This window comes from Manacus candei, unplaced genomic scaffold, assembly GCF_025592945.1.
Source record: "Manacus candei isolate 608988 ecotype Guabito, Panama unplaced genomic scaffold, ASM2559294v1 h1tg000219l, whole genome shotgun sequence".
Lineage (NCBI taxonomy): Eukaryota > Metazoa > Chordata > Aves > Passeriformes > Pipridae > Manacus > Manacus candei.
The window spans coordinates 88,567-105,673 of NW_026138267.1; the positions used below are offsets into that span (position 1 = coordinate 88,567).

General features: G+C 58.0%; 2 protein-coding genes across 2 annotated transcripts; both read left to right on the top strand.

The window, feature by feature from the left end:
- Nucleotides 1–8,202: 8,202 nt before the first annotated feature.
- LOC127464399 (class II histocompatibility antigen, B-L beta chain-like) lies at nucleotides 8,203–10,120 on the top strand. The gene is made up of 4 exons (XM_051774690.1): nucleotides 8,203–8,518; nucleotides 9,273–9,554; nucleotides 9,824–9,930; nucleotides 10,045–10,120. Exons 1-4 carry the CDS (start codon nucleotides 8,203–8,205, stop codon nucleotides 10,051–10,053), a joined length of 714 nt encoding a protein of 237 aa, XP_051630650.1. The 3' UTR covers nucleotides 10,054–10,120.
- Nucleotides 10,121–11,421: 1,301 nt separating this feature from the next.
- Nucleotides 11,422–14,029, top strand: LOC127464403 (class II histocompatibility antigen, B-L beta chain-like). The gene is made up of 5 exons (XM_051774699.1): nucleotides 11,422–11,542; nucleotides 12,054–12,323; nucleotides 12,948–13,229; nucleotides 13,744–13,850; nucleotides 13,954–14,029. The coding sequence occupies exons 1-5, from the start codon at nucleotides 11,458–11,460 to the stop codon at nucleotides 13,960–13,962; spliced, it is 753 nt and encodes a 250-aa protein (XP_051630659.1). The 5' UTR covers nucleotides 11,422–11,457; the 3' UTR covers nucleotides 13,963–14,029.
- The last annotated feature ends 3,078 nt before the right edge of the window (nucleotides 14,030–17,107 follow it).

The following is a 17,107-nucleotide window of genomic DNA, read 5'->3' on the forward strand; positions in this document are numbered from 1 at the left end:
CTTTTAACTAATTCTACATTTCAGCAGACAAAAGAATTCCTGTCCATTGGCTTACCAGTTCTCTGCAGGAATTCTTATCCTCTCCTTTATTGGCTCTTGATTTCTCACTTTGCATGAGGCTTAGTCCACAGTTTTTATCCTTTTCTTTTCCCTAGATAGTGAGAGCCTCAGTAACTGTCTGTGTTAGTTTTGTCTTCATCTCTAGTTTCTCTAAGGGTCTTTGTGGTTTAGAAATTCTGCCTTCTTGGTGTCCAGGTCTCAAAAATAGATTTCTCTGCCAGGTCTCTGACCACTAAAGTATGGCAGACCTTAAACTTGTACTTTGTTTTTCTAACAAATGGCCATGGCCCAGAACTTGTCCATCATCCATTGTCTCTTGCCCCCATTCAATCTCCTGCCAGCAGTTTCTCCCCACTGTTGGGTGGGCTCCTTTGTCAAGCACTAGAACTTGTTGGGTAACAGGCCCAGTCCTGTTGCCTATTTTTCGTGGGGATCTGCAGGAGGGAATTGAGTCTTCCATGAGCAAATTGGCAGAGGACCCCAAGCTGGCTTGCAGTGTGGATGTGCTGGAGGGTAGGAAGGCTGTGCAGAGGGACCTGGACAGGCTGGACCTCTGGGCCGAGCCCGTGGGCATGAGGTTCAAGAGTGCCTTTGGTGCCTTTGGGGCCTGTGGCCACAAGAACCCCCTGCAGCTCCAGGCCGGGGGCAGAGGAGCTGCAAAGGGTCCCTGTGGGAGAGGCCCTGGGGGTGCTGGTGGACAGAGGCTGAACCTGAGCCAGCGGGTGCCCGGGTGGGCAAGAAGGCCAAGGGCAGGCTGGCCTGGATCAGAAAGAGTGTGGCAGCAGGAGCAGGGCAGTGATGCTTCTGCTGGACTGGGCACTGGTGAGGCCACCCCTGGAGTGCTGTGTCCAGCTCTGGGCCCCTCAATTCAGGGAGAACCTTGAGGGGCTGCAGTGGGTGGAGAGCAGGGCAAGGGAGCTGGGCAAGGGTCTGCAGTGCATGGCCTGTGAGGAGCAGCTGAGGGAGCTGGGCTTCTCCAACCTGGAGAAGAGGAGGCTCGGGGCTGACCTTCTCCCTGTCCACAACTTCCTGACAGGAGGCTGGAGCCAGGTGGGGGTCAGCCCCTTCTCCGAGGCAACAGGCGACAGGACAAGAGGACACGAGGACCTGCCTGTCAGGGGCTGTTTGTCAGGGACAGGAGCAGGACTTTTTGGAGAGAAAGAGGGATTAGGTATTGAAATGGGCTGCCCAGGGAGGTGGTGGAGTCACTGTCCCTGGAGGTGTTTAAGCAAAGACTGGCCATGGCACTGAGTGCCGTGCTCTGCTTGACGTGCTGGGGATGGGGCGTAGGCTGGACGCCGGTTGATCTCACAAGTCTCTGCCAAGCTCAGGGACTCTGGGCTTCTGTGCCACCCCAGCCTTTGGGGACAGCGTGCTGGTGGCTCAGAGGTTCCGTCCTTGCCTTGCCTTGCCCATCTCCTGGCTGCCAGGCAAGGGCCTTGTGACATCAGAGCCTCTGTGGAACAGCGCGGGGGCTGAAAAGTGTCAGTGCTGCGTCCCCGTGCCCAGAGCCTGGGCAGAAGTCGGCTGGCAGGGACGGGCAGAGACTGTGCAGAGGTGTCAGCTCGTCCCGCAGCAGCACCATGCCCAGCCAGGGCATCTCCTGGCTCCTCAGGCTCTCGGTGCTCCTGCTCTTGCCTGGCCCACTGGAGCCTTGCAGCCGTGCCACAGGTGCCATTGCTGAGAACCGGGGTTTGCCTTGGATGGCCCCTTGCCAGAAAAGGCAGGAGAGGCTGGAGAGAGGGGAAGGAGGGGGGTCAGGCCGCTGGGATGGTGCCGGCGGGCCGTGAGCCCGAAGCCAGCAAGGCCTTGGGCCCACACGGTGTCAGGGGAGGACTGAGAGCCCCCAGGGAGGAGGAAAGCTGGGCAGGCCCCAAGGCTCCTGGGCCTCTTCCTTGGCAGCCCTTTGGCCAAGGCCCCGAGGCAGAGGTGGGGCTCAGCCCCTGCCCAGCAATGGGGCACAGGCTGAGCCCCAGGGACACCAGACCCAGGCGGCCTGAGCTCTTCTTCCTGCAGCGTCTGCCTGGGGCAGCCCAGCCAGGCCTGAGTCTCTGCAGGAGAGGCCAAGCCCAGCCAGAGAGGGCTCAGCCCTCTGAGGCTGCACTCACTGCAGAGGGAACAAAACATTGGCCCAGAGGACATCCTGCCCCCAAATGGAGAACTGGAAAGGTCAAGAATAAAAAAGTCACCCCCCTCCATTGTTCAAGAAATGTTCAGACCTCTTTCCTAAAAGCATCCAGGACTCGGGTCACCCAATTTTCTCTCTGACAAGGGTTTTCCATGGTTCCCCTCAATTCCCAGCCCGCCCAGGATCACTTTTGGGGTCCCAACCCCCACTTTTCCCCCTCTCTCCCACCCCTTACACATCATTCCCCCAGTCCCCAGCCCCCTCATGCTCAGTTTGGGGGTCCCACCCTCCCATTTTCCCCACTCTTCCGACCTCTCCATCCCCTTTCCCATCAGCCCCCAATCCTCATTCCCCCTCTACTTTTGGGGTGTCCCACTCTCCACCCACTCAGTCTGGGGTCCCACCACCCCTTTTATCCCCTCTGACTCACTGATCCCTGTCTTCCAAACACCCCCTCTCACTAGAAAGCTCCTCACCTTCAGCGGGGGGCTCCCCATAAAACCAGAGCCCATAAATGTCCGCCCCAAAAAGGGGTTAGGTGGGGTCCTGGGTGGACTCTGAGTGAGTTTGGGGGTTCCCTGGGGGTCTGTGGGGTGGTTTAAGGGGGTCCAACACTTTGGGATGTGTTGGATGCCGTGTTGGGGTGCAGATGTCCCCCCAAACCTCCCCAGAACAGGGTGACACAAGGGGGGAGCACAGAGGGGTCCCCATTCCTGATCCATCCTGGAGCAACCACACTGGGGGCAACTGGGATCAGAGTGGGAGCAGCTGGGCCCCTGCTGGGTTCATACTGGGGTCATCCTGGGAGTGACTGCAAGAATACTGGGAGTATGTGAGAGGGACTGCAACCATACTGGGGATGACAGGGAACAAACTGGATTCATACTGGAAGTGTTTGCAAGTTACTGGGATCATACTGGGGGTGACTGGACACATACTGAGATCATACTGGGAGCAACTGGGGCCATGCAGGGGCAAATGGCATCGTCCAGGCAGTGACTGAAAGTGCCTGGGGCCAGACTGGACTCAGACTGGGAGTCCCTGAGAGGGAAAGGAACCATCCTGGGGGGGACTGGGAGCAACTGGGACCACCTTGGGGGCAACTGGGATCCTATTGGGAGTGACTGGGATTGACTGGGATCCTAGTGGGAGTGACCAGGACCATACTGGAACCATCCTGGGAGTGACTGTCAGTGCCCAGGATCATACTGGGAGCAACTGGGATCATGTGGGCGGCACAAAGGACAGAGGGAGGGGAGGGGAACAGAGAGGGGAGGGAAAGAGAGGGGAGGGGGAATTTTAGAAAGGATAAAGAGGAAAGAGACAAAAAAAATCAGAAAAATAAGAGAAAAAAGCCGCGTTTAAACATTCAGTAAATGTGTGAGTCACTGAGAGCTCCCAGGTCAAAGGCAGGGGAAGTGTTTGCAGGGGACAGGAGCCTGTTCAGGGCTCAGGAGCTGCTGCTGCCCAAAGGGAGGAAACGCACCGAGGGCTCGGAGCAGAGTTTGTGCTTTGGGGCCTTTGCCAAGAACCCGCAGGAGGGAAAGCAGTTCCAGCCAGGGGGGCCCAGGGGCTCCCAGCACGGGCCCAGGGGCTCCCAGTCACCCCCAGGATGGGCCCAGTCACCCCCAGGATGGGCCCAGTCACCCCCAGGGTGATCTCAGTCACTTTTAGTCACGTCCAGTCTGATCCCAGCATGATCCCAGTCACTCCCAGTCTGATTCCATTCTCTCCTAGTAGGATCCAAGTTACCCCCTGCAAGTTCCCAGTTGCTCCCAGTCATTCCCAGTATAATTCTGGTGTTTCCCATTATATCTCAGTTGCCCCCATTGTAGTCCCACTCACTCCCAGTCATTTCCAGTAGCTTCCAGCATGATTCCAGTTGCTCACAGCCACTCCCAGTCACCCCCAGTGTGGTCCCAGGCACTCCCAGGATGGCTGTAGGCACTCCCAGTATATCCCAGTTGCCCTCAGCATGCTCACAGTCATACCCAGTTGACTTCCACTTGCCTCAGGATGCTTCCAGTTCCCATCAGTATAATCCCAGTCACTCCCAGTCTATGCCAGTTGCCTCCCGTATGCACCCTGTCACTCCCAGTTACTCCCAGTTCCACCATACTTCCAGCATGGCCCCACTGGCTCCCAGTTCCACCCTGTGTAGTTTTACTCATTCCCAGTATGATCCTGGGCACTGACAGTCACTCCCAGGATGGTTCCAGTATGGCCCTGGTCACTCCCACTAGGATCCCAGTCACTCCCAGTCACTCCAAATAGGATCCAAGTCACTCCCAATTGGATCCCAGTTACCGCCAAGGTGGTCCCAGTTGCTTCCAGTATGATCCCAGTTGCCCCCAGTGTGGTTCCAGTTGCTCCCATTTACCCTTCTGTGCTTCCAGTCACTCCCAGTATCATCCCTGTCACTCCCAGCCACTCCCAGTAGATCCCACTTGCCTCCAACAGGCTCCCAGTCACCCCCAGTATCATCTCAGTCACTTTTAGTCATGCCCAGTATCATCCCACTATGATCCCAGTCACTCCCAGTCTGATACCAGTCTCTCCTAGTAGGATCCAAGTTACCCCCTGCATGGTCCCAGTTGCTCCCAGTCACCCCACTCGAGTTCCACTCCCTCCCAGTCCCTCCCAGGACCATCCCAGTAGGATCCCAGTGACACCCCAGATGGTGGCACTCACACCCAGGATGAACCCAGACACGCCCTGGCACTCCCAGGATAAAGCCATTTGCCCCCAGCAGGGTCCCAGTTCCTCCCAGTCACTGACTATGGTTCCAGTTGCTCCCAGGATGATCCCTGGCACTCCCAGTCACTCCCACTATGATCCCAGTCAGTCTCAGTATGATCCCAGTCACTCCTAGTCTCTCCCAGTATACCTCAGTTGAAGTCAATGTGGTCCCACTCACTCCCAGTTGCTCCCAGTAGCTTCCAGCATAATCCCAGTTGCTCACAGCCACTCCCAGTCACTCCCAGTGTGGTCCTAGTTGCTCCCAGTTTTTCTACTGTGATCCCAGTTGCTCCCAGTTGCCCTGAGCAGAGACCCAGTTGCTTCCAGTATGATCCCTGTCTGATCCCAGTCTGATCCCAGTCTGATCCCAGTCTGATCCCAGTCTGATCCCAGTATTATCCCAGTACAATCACAGTTGTCCCCAACATGGGCCAAGTTGCTCCCAGTTGCCTCCAGCACAGATCCAGTCAATCCAAGTGTGATGCCAGTCTTCCCCCAGCATGGTCCCAGTCAATCCCAGTTGCACCACTGTAGATCCAGTCACTCCCAGTTGCTCCCAGTTGCCCCCCACATGGTCCAAGTCACTCCCAGTGTGCTCCCAGTCCACCCCACGATGGCTGCAGACTCTCCCAGTATATCCCAGTTGCCCTCAGCATGCTCACAGTCATGCCCAGTTACTTCCACGTGCCCCAGGATGCTTCCAGTTCCCATCAGTACAATCCCAGTCACTCCCAGTCTATGCCAGTTTCCTCCAGAATGCACCCTGTCACTCCCAGTCACTCCCACTTTCTTCCAGGATGATCCCAGTTGCTCCAAGTATGTCCCCAGTTGGCTTCCAGCATGGCCCCACTGATTCCCAGTTCCTCCCTGAATACTTGCAGTCACTCCCAGTATGATCCCAGTCACTGACAGTCACTCCCAGGATGGTTCCAGTATGGTCCTGGTCACTCCCACTAGGATACCAGTCACTCCCAGTTGGATCCCAGTTGCCCCCAAGGTGGTTCCAGTTGCTCCCAGTATGATCCCACTACTAGTCCAGTCACCCTCAGTACAATCCCAGTAACTTGCAGACACTTCCAGTACGAATCCAGTTTGATCCCAGTCACTCCCAGTATGACCCCAGTCACCCTCACTGTGTTCCCAGTTTCTCCTAGCATGGGCCAAGCTCTCCAACTGTGATCCCAGTATGATCCCAGTACTCCCCAGCATGGTCCCAGTTGCTCCCAGTGTGATCCCAGTTGCTCTAAGTTGTCTCTAGGATTGACCCAGTCTCTCCCTTTAAGATCCCAGTCTGATCCCAGTATGAGCCCAGCAGGGGCCCAGCTGCTCCCAGGATGATCCCAGTTGCCCCCAGCGTGGTTCCAGTTGCTCCCATTCACCCCTATTATGGTTCCACTCACTCTCAGCCACTCCCAGTATATCCCAGTTGCCCCCAACATGCTCCCAGTTGCTCCCAGTATGATCCCAGTTGCCCCAGTTCTGGTCCCGCTGGCTCCAGTCCAGGTCTCGGTGTATCCCGGTGTCCCCCCTGTCCCCCCACCCCGCTCTCACCCCCTTTTCTCTCCCCACAGAGCTCCTGAGCCGCCGGCGGCCGCAGCCCCTCCCCGTGGCCTCGGGCCCAGCCGGGACCCCCCAGTCCAGCCCCACCTGCACTTTGGGGGGTCGTGTGTCCCCCCCGGCCCTGCTTTTGTTCACACCCCAGCCAGCTCCTCCCAGTGCTCCCAGTAAAGCTTCCCAGTTCTCTGCAGTCCCGGTTTTTGGGGGGGCAGTGAGGGGGCTCTGAAAATCCCAGGAATGGGGGGGTTTGGGCACTTCCAGACCCACAAAATCCTTTGAACAGGGCTTTTGGGGACATTCAGACCCCAGAAATCTTGGGAACATGGGGGCTCTCCTAGATCTCAGAAGTTACAGGAACATCGTGGTTGGGGCACTCCCTGACCCCAAAATATTGGAAAAGAGGGGCTTGGACACTCCTAGACCATGAAACGCATGGGAATAGAGGGTTGGGGCACTCCCAGACCCTAAAAATCCCCGAGAAAGTTGGCTTGGGCACATCCAGAGCCCAAAATATTGGAAAAGAGGGGACTGGACACTCCCAGACCCTAAAAATCCCAGGCAGAGTGGGATTTGGAAAGCGTCACACCCCCAGAATCCCAGGAACTGGAAATTATTGGGCACTCGGGGCCGCCCAGAACTTCATTCCCACGTATCCAGGTCAACCCAAACGCCAACCCCAGGAATCCGGGAACTCCCAGAACCCACCTTGGACCCCCCAAAACCCGGGCAGGGTCAGCAGCAGCAGCCAATGGGAGCGAGCGCTGTTGGTGCGTCATCAGCTGCCGGGCAGACCCGTCCGGAACGGAGCCCTCCCCGAGCTCAGCCAATCAGAGAACGCCCTCAACTCATTTTGGGGACCCGTGGGAGCTCCGGGAGCCCTGGCTGGGCATTTTTGGTGGGCCCTGAGCTCCCCCTCCCCCGCAGCCCACGGACCCCCCGAACCCCCCAGCCCCGGGGCTGCCGCGGGGGCCCCCAACGGCCCTCAGCCAATCCCAAAGCGCCCACGCCGCCCGCGCCCAATCCCAGCGCGCCGCGCTGATGACTCATCAGTCGCCGGGAAGACGCCTCGAAAAAAGGGCCCCAACTGCGCCCTCAGCCAAGCCCAGCGCGCCCCAAACCCCCCAAAACGGCGCCGCCCGGCTGGTTTTGGGCTGTCAGCAGCTGTCCGGCGCTGGGCATGGAGCGTGTGCGGGGAGCTGGGGCCGTGCTGGCGGTGCTGGTGGTGCTGGGAGCCCCCCCGGCTGCGGGCGAGGAGCTGTCGGGTGAGCGGGGGGGGGGGGGGAAAGAGGGGCAAGAGGGGAGAAAAGAGGGGGTGGGAGCCCCAAAAAAGGGAGGGCGAGGGAGGTGGGAAGGCCCGGAGTGATTGGGAGGGGGGTGGGAGCCCCAGAGTGAGGTTGGGGGGGGTGTGGGGATTGTGGGGCCAGTGGGAAAGGGGTGGGAGAGGGGGGCAAGGGGGGTGTGGGAGAGCAGGCAGAGGGGTGCCCTGGGGGTCCCTGGGTGTCCCTTGAGCCCTGGAGCTGTTCCCTGGGGCTCTGGGGGGGTGGGATCGGCAGTGGGGGGGTCCCCAATCCCCCTGTCCATCCCCGGGGGGCTGATGGGGGGGTTCCCCCCCAGCCAAGAGCCGGTGCTGGGGCGTCCGTGGGGCAGAGGGGGGTTGGGAAAGGGGGGTCCGGGGTGGCCCCCTGAGCTCCCAGCCTGCTGTGGGGGGCTGGGGGATGATGGGGGGGGACGGGCCACCCCCTGACCCGTGTCCTGCACACACGTGGGTGTTCCAGTGGATGGGAACATTTGAGTGTTACTTCATTAATGGCACCGAGCCGGTGAGGCTTGTGGACAGGCACATCTACAACCGGGAGCAGCTCCTGCACTTCGACAGCGATGTGGGGGTGTTTGTGGGGGACACCCCATATGGGGAGATCCAGGCCAGGTACGCAAACAGTGACCCAGAAAGGATGGAGTTTGAACGGTCTGTGGTGGACACGGCCTGCCGGCACAACTACGAGATCGCCGCCCCGTTCACTGTGAACCGCAGAGGTGAGCATGGGGCACAGCGGGTCCTCTCGGCCCCTGCCCCGGGAATGACCCTGGAGCCCCTCAAACCCTCCCTGGGAATCACCCCAGACCCCTCAGCCCTCCCTGTGCCCATCCTATTCCCTTTTGCCCTCTCCCAGTTCTTCCCAGTCCATCCCAGTCTCTCCCAGTCCTTCTAATGCCCCCTACTCTCTCCTAGTCCATTCCAGTTTCTCCCAGTCCATCCCAGTCCATCCCAGTCTCTCCCAGTTCCCCCCCGCGTCTCCACCCCGCTGGGGCCACCGAGCTCCCGCCCCTCAGCCAATCCCAGCGCGTCTCTCTGATGACGCTCCAGTTGCCAGGCAGACCCAAAGCAAAGACTTCCCTCCCCACGACTCAGCCTCCCAGTCCCGCTCGCTTCCTTCCCAGTCCACACCAGTCACTCCCAGTCCTTCCCAGTCCTTCCCACACCCTCTCACTCCACTCCCAGACCCTCTCAGTCCATTCACAGTCGTTCTCACTTCACTCCCACATCTCCCAACTCTCTCCCCAGTGCCCCCCCACCCCAACCCCTCTCCCCCACTCTATTCCCAGTCCCTGCCACTGCCATCCCAGTCCCTCCCAATGCCCTCCAAGGCCTCTGCCCTCCCTCCCAGTGGCCCCCAGCTCAGCCCAGTGTCCCCCCGTCCGTCCCAGTTTCCCCCAGCTGAGCCCAGTGTCTCCCCTGTCCCTCCCAGTTTCCCCCAGCTCAGCCCAGTGTCTCCCCCATCCCTCCCAGTACCCCCCAGCGTGTCCATCTCGCTGGTGCCATCGAGCTCCCAGCCCGGCCCCGGCCGCCTGCTCTGCTCCGTGATGGATTTCTACCCTGCGCCGGTGCAGGTGAGGTGGTTCCAGGATGGGCAGGAGCTGCCGGAGCACGTGGTGGCCACCGACGTGGTCCCCAACGGGGACTGGAGCTACCAGGTGCTGGTGCTGCTGGAAATCCCCCCCCGGCGCGGGGTCACCTACAGCTGCCAGGTGGAGCACGTCAGCCTGGAGCACCCCCTCAGCCGGCACTGGGGTACGGCCCGGCCCCCCCAGCACCGGGGGGGCAACTGGGGGTGACTGGGAGGGAGTTTGGTGGGTGCTGGGGGTGATGGGAGGGGGGTTGGAGAGTCCTAAAGGGTGTGGGAGGGGCTTGCTGGGATCCCTGCAGGGGCTGGGAAGGGACTGGCAGGAGGTTGGAGGGACCCCCGGGTGGGCTGGGGGAGAGCGGGCCGGGCTCTGTGGGGTGCCGGGGGGTGCGTGGGAGGAGGTTTTGGGGGTGCTGACCCCCCCGGCTCCCCCCAGAGATGCCACCGGACACCATCCGCAGCAAGATCCTGGTGGGGGTCGGGGGCTTCGTCTTGGGCTTGGTCTTCCTGGCGCTGGGGCTCGGCTTCTACCTGCGGGAGAAGGTAAAGGGGGGTCCCCAAATGGGGGTCGTGGCCCCCCCCTTGCTCTCCCACAGCCTCTGGGCCCCCCCTGTCCCCCCAGCCCCTTTGCTCTCACCCCCTTTTCTCTCCCCACAGAGCTCCTGAGCCGCCGGCGGCCGCAGCCCCTCCCCGTGGCCTCGGGCCCAGCCGGGACCCCCCAAACCCTGCGCTCATTTGGGGGGGCCGCCTGTCCCCCCCTTTCCTTATTTTGTTCTCACCCCACCCAGCTGTTCCCAGTGTTCCCAGTAAAGCTTCTCAGTGCTCTGCAGTCCTGCTTGTTGGGGAGAAGTGGGGGGGGCTCTGAAAATCCTGGGAACGGGGGGGTTTGGAAACATTCAGACCTTAAAAATCGTGGGAATACAGGGATATGGGCTCTTCTAGACCATAAAAGTCCTAGGGATAGGCGGGTTGGGGCACTTCCAGACCCAAAAGTCTTGGAAAAGAGGGACTTAGACACACCTATATTCCATCAAAATCCCAGGAACTTGGGGGTTTGGGCACTCTCAGGCCTAGAAAATTCTGGGAGCAGGGGGGTTTGGGACAGGTTAGACCCCCCAAAACCCAGGAAAAGAGGGCTTGGAAACATTCAGAGCCCGAAAAATCTGGGATCGTGAGGTTTGGGCAATGTCAGACTCCCAATAACCCCGAGAACAGGGGGGGTTTAGTCGCTCTCAGACCCCAAAAATTGTGAGAACGGGGATTTGGACATTGACAGGCCCCCAAAATTGTGGGAACAGGAGGGTTGGGAACACTGAGACCACAAAAGTCTTCGCAACACAGGTGTATGGGAATAAGGGTTTTAAGCACTTCCAGACACCAAAATATTGGAATAGACAGTTCAGAAACTGTCGGCCCCAAAAAACTCCTGGGAACAGGAGGGTTTAGGCACTCCCAGACCCATGAAATCCTGGAGAAAGGTGGTTTGGATACACCCAGACTCTGAAAATCCTTGGAACAGGGGGGTTTGGGCAATGTCAGCCTCCCAATAAACCAGGAACGGGGGGGGGTGGGATTTCCCAGAACCACAAAATCCTAGAAAAGAGGGGGTTATTTACTCCCAGACCCCTAAATTTGTGCGAACGGGGGAGTTGGGCACTCCCAGTTCCTCAAATCTTATAAAAGAGCAGTTTGGGCACCATCAGCATCTAAAAAACACGGGAACAGGGGGTTGGGGAAATTCAGACCCCAGAAATCTTGAGAACACGGGACTATTGGCTCTTCTAGACCATAAAAATGCGAAGGACAGGGGGGTTAGATCAACCCCAGACCCCAAAATATGGGAAAAGAGGGGCTTGGACACGCCCCCAACGGCCCTCAGCCAATCCCAAAGCGCCCACGCCGCCTGCGCCCAATCCCAGCGCGCCGCGCTGATGACTCATCAGTCGCCGGGAAGACGCCTCGAAAAAAGGGCCCCAACTGCGCCCTCAGCCAAGCCCAGCGCGCCCCAAACCCCCCAAAAAGGACCCGCCCGGCTGGTTTGGGGCTGTCAGCAGCTGTCCGGCCCTGGGCATGGAGCGTGTGCGGGGAGCTGGGGCCGTGCTGGCGGTGCTGGTGGTGCTGGGAGCCCCCCCGGCTGCGGGCGAGGAGCTGTCGGGTGAGTGGGGGGTGGGAAAGGGGGTCGGGTGGGAAATGGGGGGAAAGAAGGGAGAAAAGAGGGGTTGGGAGCCCCAAAGTGAGTGCGAGGGGGGTCGGAAGGCCCGGAGTGAGTGGGGGGGGGGGTGGGAGCCCCAAAGTGAGGGTGGGGGGGTCTGGGGATTGTGGGGCCGGTGGGAAAGGGTGGGAGAGGAAGGAAAGGGGGTGTGGGAGAGCCGGTAGAGGGGTGCCCTGGGGGTCCCTGGGTGTCCCTTGAGCCCTGGAGCGGTTCCCTGGGGCTCTGGGGTGGTGGGATCCACATTGGGGGGGGCCCCAAACCCCCCTGTCCATCCCCGGGGGGCTGATGGGGGGGTTCCCCCCCAGCCAAGAGCCGGTGCTGGGGCGTCCGTGGGGCAGAGGGGGGTGGGAAAGGCGGGTCCGGGGTGGCCCCCTGAGCTCCCAGCCTGCTGTGGGGGGCTGGGGGATGATGGGGGGGGTCGGGGCACCCCCTGACCCGTGTCCTGCACACACAGGGGTGTTCCAGAGGATCACAAAACGCGAGTGTCACTTTATCAACGGCACCGAGCGGGTGAGGCTCCTGGAGAGATACATCTACAACCGGGAGCAGCTCCTGCACTTCGACAGCGATGTGGGGGTCCATGTGGAGGACACCCCGCATGGGGAGAAGTTTGCCAGGAGCTTGAACAGCCAAAAGGAATATATGGAGTTCACACGGTCAGCTGTGGACTGGTACTGCCGGCACAACTACAGGGTCGTCACCCTGTTCACCGTGGAGAGGAGAGGTGAGCTGGGGCAGAGCGGGTCCCCTCGGCCCCTGCCCCGGGAATGACACTGGAGCCCCTCAAACCCTCCCTCGGAATCACCCCAGACCCCTCAGCCCTCCCTGTGTCCGTCCCCGTGGCCTTTTGTCCTCTCCCAGTCCATCCCAGTCCACCCCAGTCCATCCCAGTCTCTCCCAGTGCCCCCCTGCGTCTCCGCCCCGCTGGGGCCACCGAGCTCCCGCCCCTCAGCCAATCCCAGCGCGTCTCTCTGATGACGCTCCAGTTGCCAGGCAGACCCAAACCAAAGACTTCCCTCAGCAGGACTCAGCCTCCCAGTCCCGCTCGCTCCTTCCCAGTCCACACCAGTCACTCCCAGTCCAGCTCAGTCCTTCCCAGTCCCTCTCACTCCACTCTCAGACCCTCTCGAACCATTCCCAGTCGTTTTCACTTCGCTCCCACATCTCCCAACTCTCTCCCCAGTGCCCCCCAGCCCATCCCCTTCTCCCCCACTCTCTTCCCAGTCCCTCCCACTGCCATCCCAGTCCCTCCCACTGCCATCCCAATCCCTCCCAATGTCCTCCAAGCCCTCTCCCCTCCCTCCCAGTGCCCCCCAGCTCAGCCCAGTGTCTCCCCCGTCCCTCCCAGTGCCCCCCAGTGTGTCCATCTCGCTGGTGACGTCGAGCTCCCAGCCCGGCCCCGGCCGCCTGCTCTGCTCCGTGATGGATTTCTACCCTGCGCCGGTGCAGGTGAGGTGGTTCCAGGATGGGCAGGAGCTGCCAGAGGACGTGTTTTCCACCGACGTGGTCCCCAACGGGGACTGGAGCTACCAGGTGCTGGTGCTGCTGGAAATCCCCCCCCGGCGCGGGGTCACCTACAGCTGCCAGGTGGAGCACGTCAGCCTGGAGCACCCCCTCAGCCGGCACTGGGGTACGGCCCGGCCCCCCCAGCACTGGGGGCACACTGGCAGGGGGGCTGGGGGCTCAGGGGGACAATGGGGGCAATTGGGAGGGAGACTGGGGGGGAATAGGAAGGGCTCGAGGGTGGTGGAGAGGCTGAGAAGGAGGTTGGTGGGTGTTGGGAGGGCTTGAGAGGGGCTTTGGGGAATCCTGGGAGCAGCTGGGAGGGAGTTTGGGGGAGCCTGGGCGGGACAGGAGGGAGGCTGGGGGGGCTTGTCATGACTGGAAGGGGATCTGAGAAGTGGGGGGGGGTCTGGGAAGGGACTAGGAGGGGTTCTGGGGTGTCCTCGGCATGATGGGAGGGGGTTTGGAGGGTCCTAAAGGGGCTGGGAGGGGCTTTGTGGAATCCCCAAAGGGGCTGGGAAGGGACTGGCAGGAGGTCTCAGGGGGTGCTGGGTGGGCCGGGAGAGACTAGGATGGGGTTTGTGGAGTCCTGGGTGGTGTCTGGGAGGTTTTAGGGGTGCTGACCCCCCCGGTTCCCCCAGAGATGCCACCAGACACCGTCCGCAGCAAGATCCTGGTGGGGGTCGGGGGCTTCGTCTTGGGCTTGGTCTTCCTGGCGCTGGGGCTCGGCTTCTACCTGCGGGAGAAGGTAAAGGGGGGTCCCCAAATGGGGGTCGTGTCCCCCTTTCCCAGAGCTTGTGTGCCCCCCCTGCCCCCCCACCCCGCTCTCACCCCCTTTTCTCTCCCCACAGAGCTCCTGAGCCGCCGGCGGCCGCAGCCCCTCCCCGTGGCCTCGGGCCCAGCCGGGACCCCCCAGTCCAGCCCCACGCTGAGTTTGGGGGGTCGTGTGTCCCACCTGTTGCTGCTGTATTTTGTGCTGAGAAATTCTCCAGAGCAGTTAATTAGGGGTGAGATAAGAAAGGGTTTATTTGCCAAGGCTAAGATGTTACAAGACCCGCGCAGGTCGTGCCTGAGAGGTTACGTTTTATAACACCATCCATCCAATCCCAGATGTGTCCACCCTGTGGCCTTTACTCTGGTCCCCCCCGGGTCGACCCCCTTCAAATGAGTCTGGGGTGTATTTCGGGACCCCCCATTCATCCCATCTTCACCATCTTCAGAGCACAAAGGGTACATAGTTACCTAATTCTTGACCATATTCTGTGGTTTAGGCCTTGATATGCTGTTCTGCCAACAATCTAGGCCTTGCCTTGACAAAAGACTAAACATTTCTATTGGATTTGGGGCTATGAGTGATATCGGGAGGATAGAATGGGGGAAGAGGGTTAAGGAATGTATGAACAAGGGTGGTAGAGAGAGGGAAAGGAACAAGGGACAAAAAGGGGGAGGGGAGGTTGCTGCTTTTAAAATCTACTTCCACTACTTATAAAACTTACAAGTCTTACAAATATTAGAAAAATAAAAAAACATTAGGGGCTTAAGGCATCAGTCCCCCCTTAGAGACTGGACAAAACCCAAAGGTCTTGTCCAATCTCTACTACCTACACCTACAACAACTATAAAACGGTGCATGCAGTGAGCTATTACACTAACACTAAGTATATACAATACTAAAATAAACAGTTGTTTCATCCATGTCCAGTTCGGTAACCATGAGGTGAGTTTGTTGAGGACATCTCCTAAACCTAGGGAGACATCATCCAGAGATATTTGGTGTAAGATTTTAGTTTGATTTTGAATTGCGGCCAAATCATTATTAATTCTACCAGTCTGGTCTATGTAAGAGCAGCAGCTGGTATTGATGACTTTACACACACCTCCCTGTGAGGCTAGCAAAAAATTGAGGGCCATTCTGTTTTGTATTACTACATGAGACAAGCTCTGGAATTGTTCTTTCAGGGTTTCAATTGCATCCAGAGTGTGATCTTGAATGTTTTCCATAACAGCCGAAATATTTACAATTGCCTTTTCCAATTCACTCACTCCTAGAGGTGGGATTAAAGCTCTGACTATGCTGTGGAAAATCGTAGGGCGTTCAATGAGGGGATTGCTAGTTCTTTTCACTCTTTTTGGATAGGGTCTTTCCCATTCTGGTTCATCAATTGGGTTGAGAATTGTTATATTTGGAATCACTGGCCCCAGGGCACAGGTCCAATCTTTATCAAGGGGCAAAACTTTCCAGGCCTCCTTTTCACAAATCCAATACCATCCTGAACCCCGGGGAGGAATTAATCTCAAAGGGAACTGTGCCATCCCTACAACAATTTCTGGGTTTATTTCTTCTTTTGAATTGTTTTTATCACAGTGGGGGGGGAGAATGATTTTTCCTGTAGCGTTTATGATCATACAGGGAACAACATCCTGATTAGAAATTACATTACTTAGGGCCACCGGGTAATAGGCCTCTGTAACTGGCTTCCAGGTCCCTGGGAAATTCATCATGGACTTACCGAAGTTTGTCTCATTTAGTAAAATGCCAATTAGGGGCCACTCACTATTCTCATCATCAATTGCTGGTACTTGAGTACAAATCCAGCATTCCGTTTTCCGGAGAATTTTAGATACGTTTTGGACTAGGGCCACATGCAATTTTTGGTCCCAAACGCGGTTCATGGTTACCGGTTGCACGAACAGAATGCACAGAACAAGCAGTCTATTCCACATCCTCGTCGTCGGTGCCTGGTTCTGTCTGGTTGGTTGTTCCAGGAGCTGATGCTCTCTTGACTCTGGAATAGTGGAACCAGGGTTCTCTGCCAGCAACTTTGACGGAGGTGAGGGAAGTCAGCAGGACTTGGTATGGTCCTCTCCACTTGGCTCTCAAGGGGCCACTGTTCCACCACTTGACGTAGACCCAGTCTCCTGGCTGGAATGGGTGAGCAGGGGTGTCCAGTCCTATGGGTCTGGATAGCTCGATGACCTTCTGCAGCTTCTGCAAAGTAGAGCCTAAAGCAATCAAATATTTTTGTAAATCGGCTCTCCCCCTTAAGTGTACATCCCCTGGTACGTGTGGTGCCTGACATGGTCTTCCATATAATATTTCATAGGGGTTATGTTATCCCTCTGCCTCGGCTGGATACGAATTCTCAGCAGAGCTAGTGGCAAAGCCTGAACCCAGGACATAGATGTTTCCTGACAAATTTTACTAATTTGCATTTTCAAGGTGCCATTCATTCGTTCAACTTTGCCACTGGCCTGAGGTCTGTAGGGGGTATGTAGGTCCCAGACAATTCCCAGGATGCGGCATACTTCTTTTACTACTGTCGCAATAAAATGTGTTCCTCTATCTGATGCCATTCCTAGAGGAACCCCAAACCTTGGAATTATGTGGTTTAGTAAAGCTTTTACCACTTCCCTTGCTGTGTTAGTGCGACAGGGGTATGCTTCAGGCCATCCACTGAAAGTGTCAACCAGTACAAGGATGTATTTGTACCCCCCCATGGTGGTAACTCAGCAAAATATTTGCCAGTAATCTCCGGGTTGGTCTCCAGCTTTTGTTACCCCTAGTACCACTCTCTTTGATGTATCTGGATTGTTTTGTTTGCAGATTTCACACTTACCAACCACAGACTGCACAGCTTCAGTCATACTTGTTCCTATTACTGTTTTCTTTAGATGTTTCAGGAGGTTTTCCGTTCCCCAATGGGTAGCCTCATGTTCCTGTTGAGCTATTTCCCTAAGGAGCGGTGGTGGGACTACAACCTGTCCAGTAGGGGTAACACCCACCCCCCTTCTTTGATTTCAGCTTTCCGTGATCTAATTAGCTGATTGTCTCTCTCATCATACTTAGGGGTGTATTTTGTCAAATCAATTTCTTTTTGTGGCACTACTGCCAAGATGCCTTTTTCTGCAGCCCTTTTTGCTGCTTGATCAGCAAACTGATTTCCCAACTCGGGAATTGTTTTCCCCTTCTGGTGGGCCCTACAATGCATAATAGCTACCTCCTCT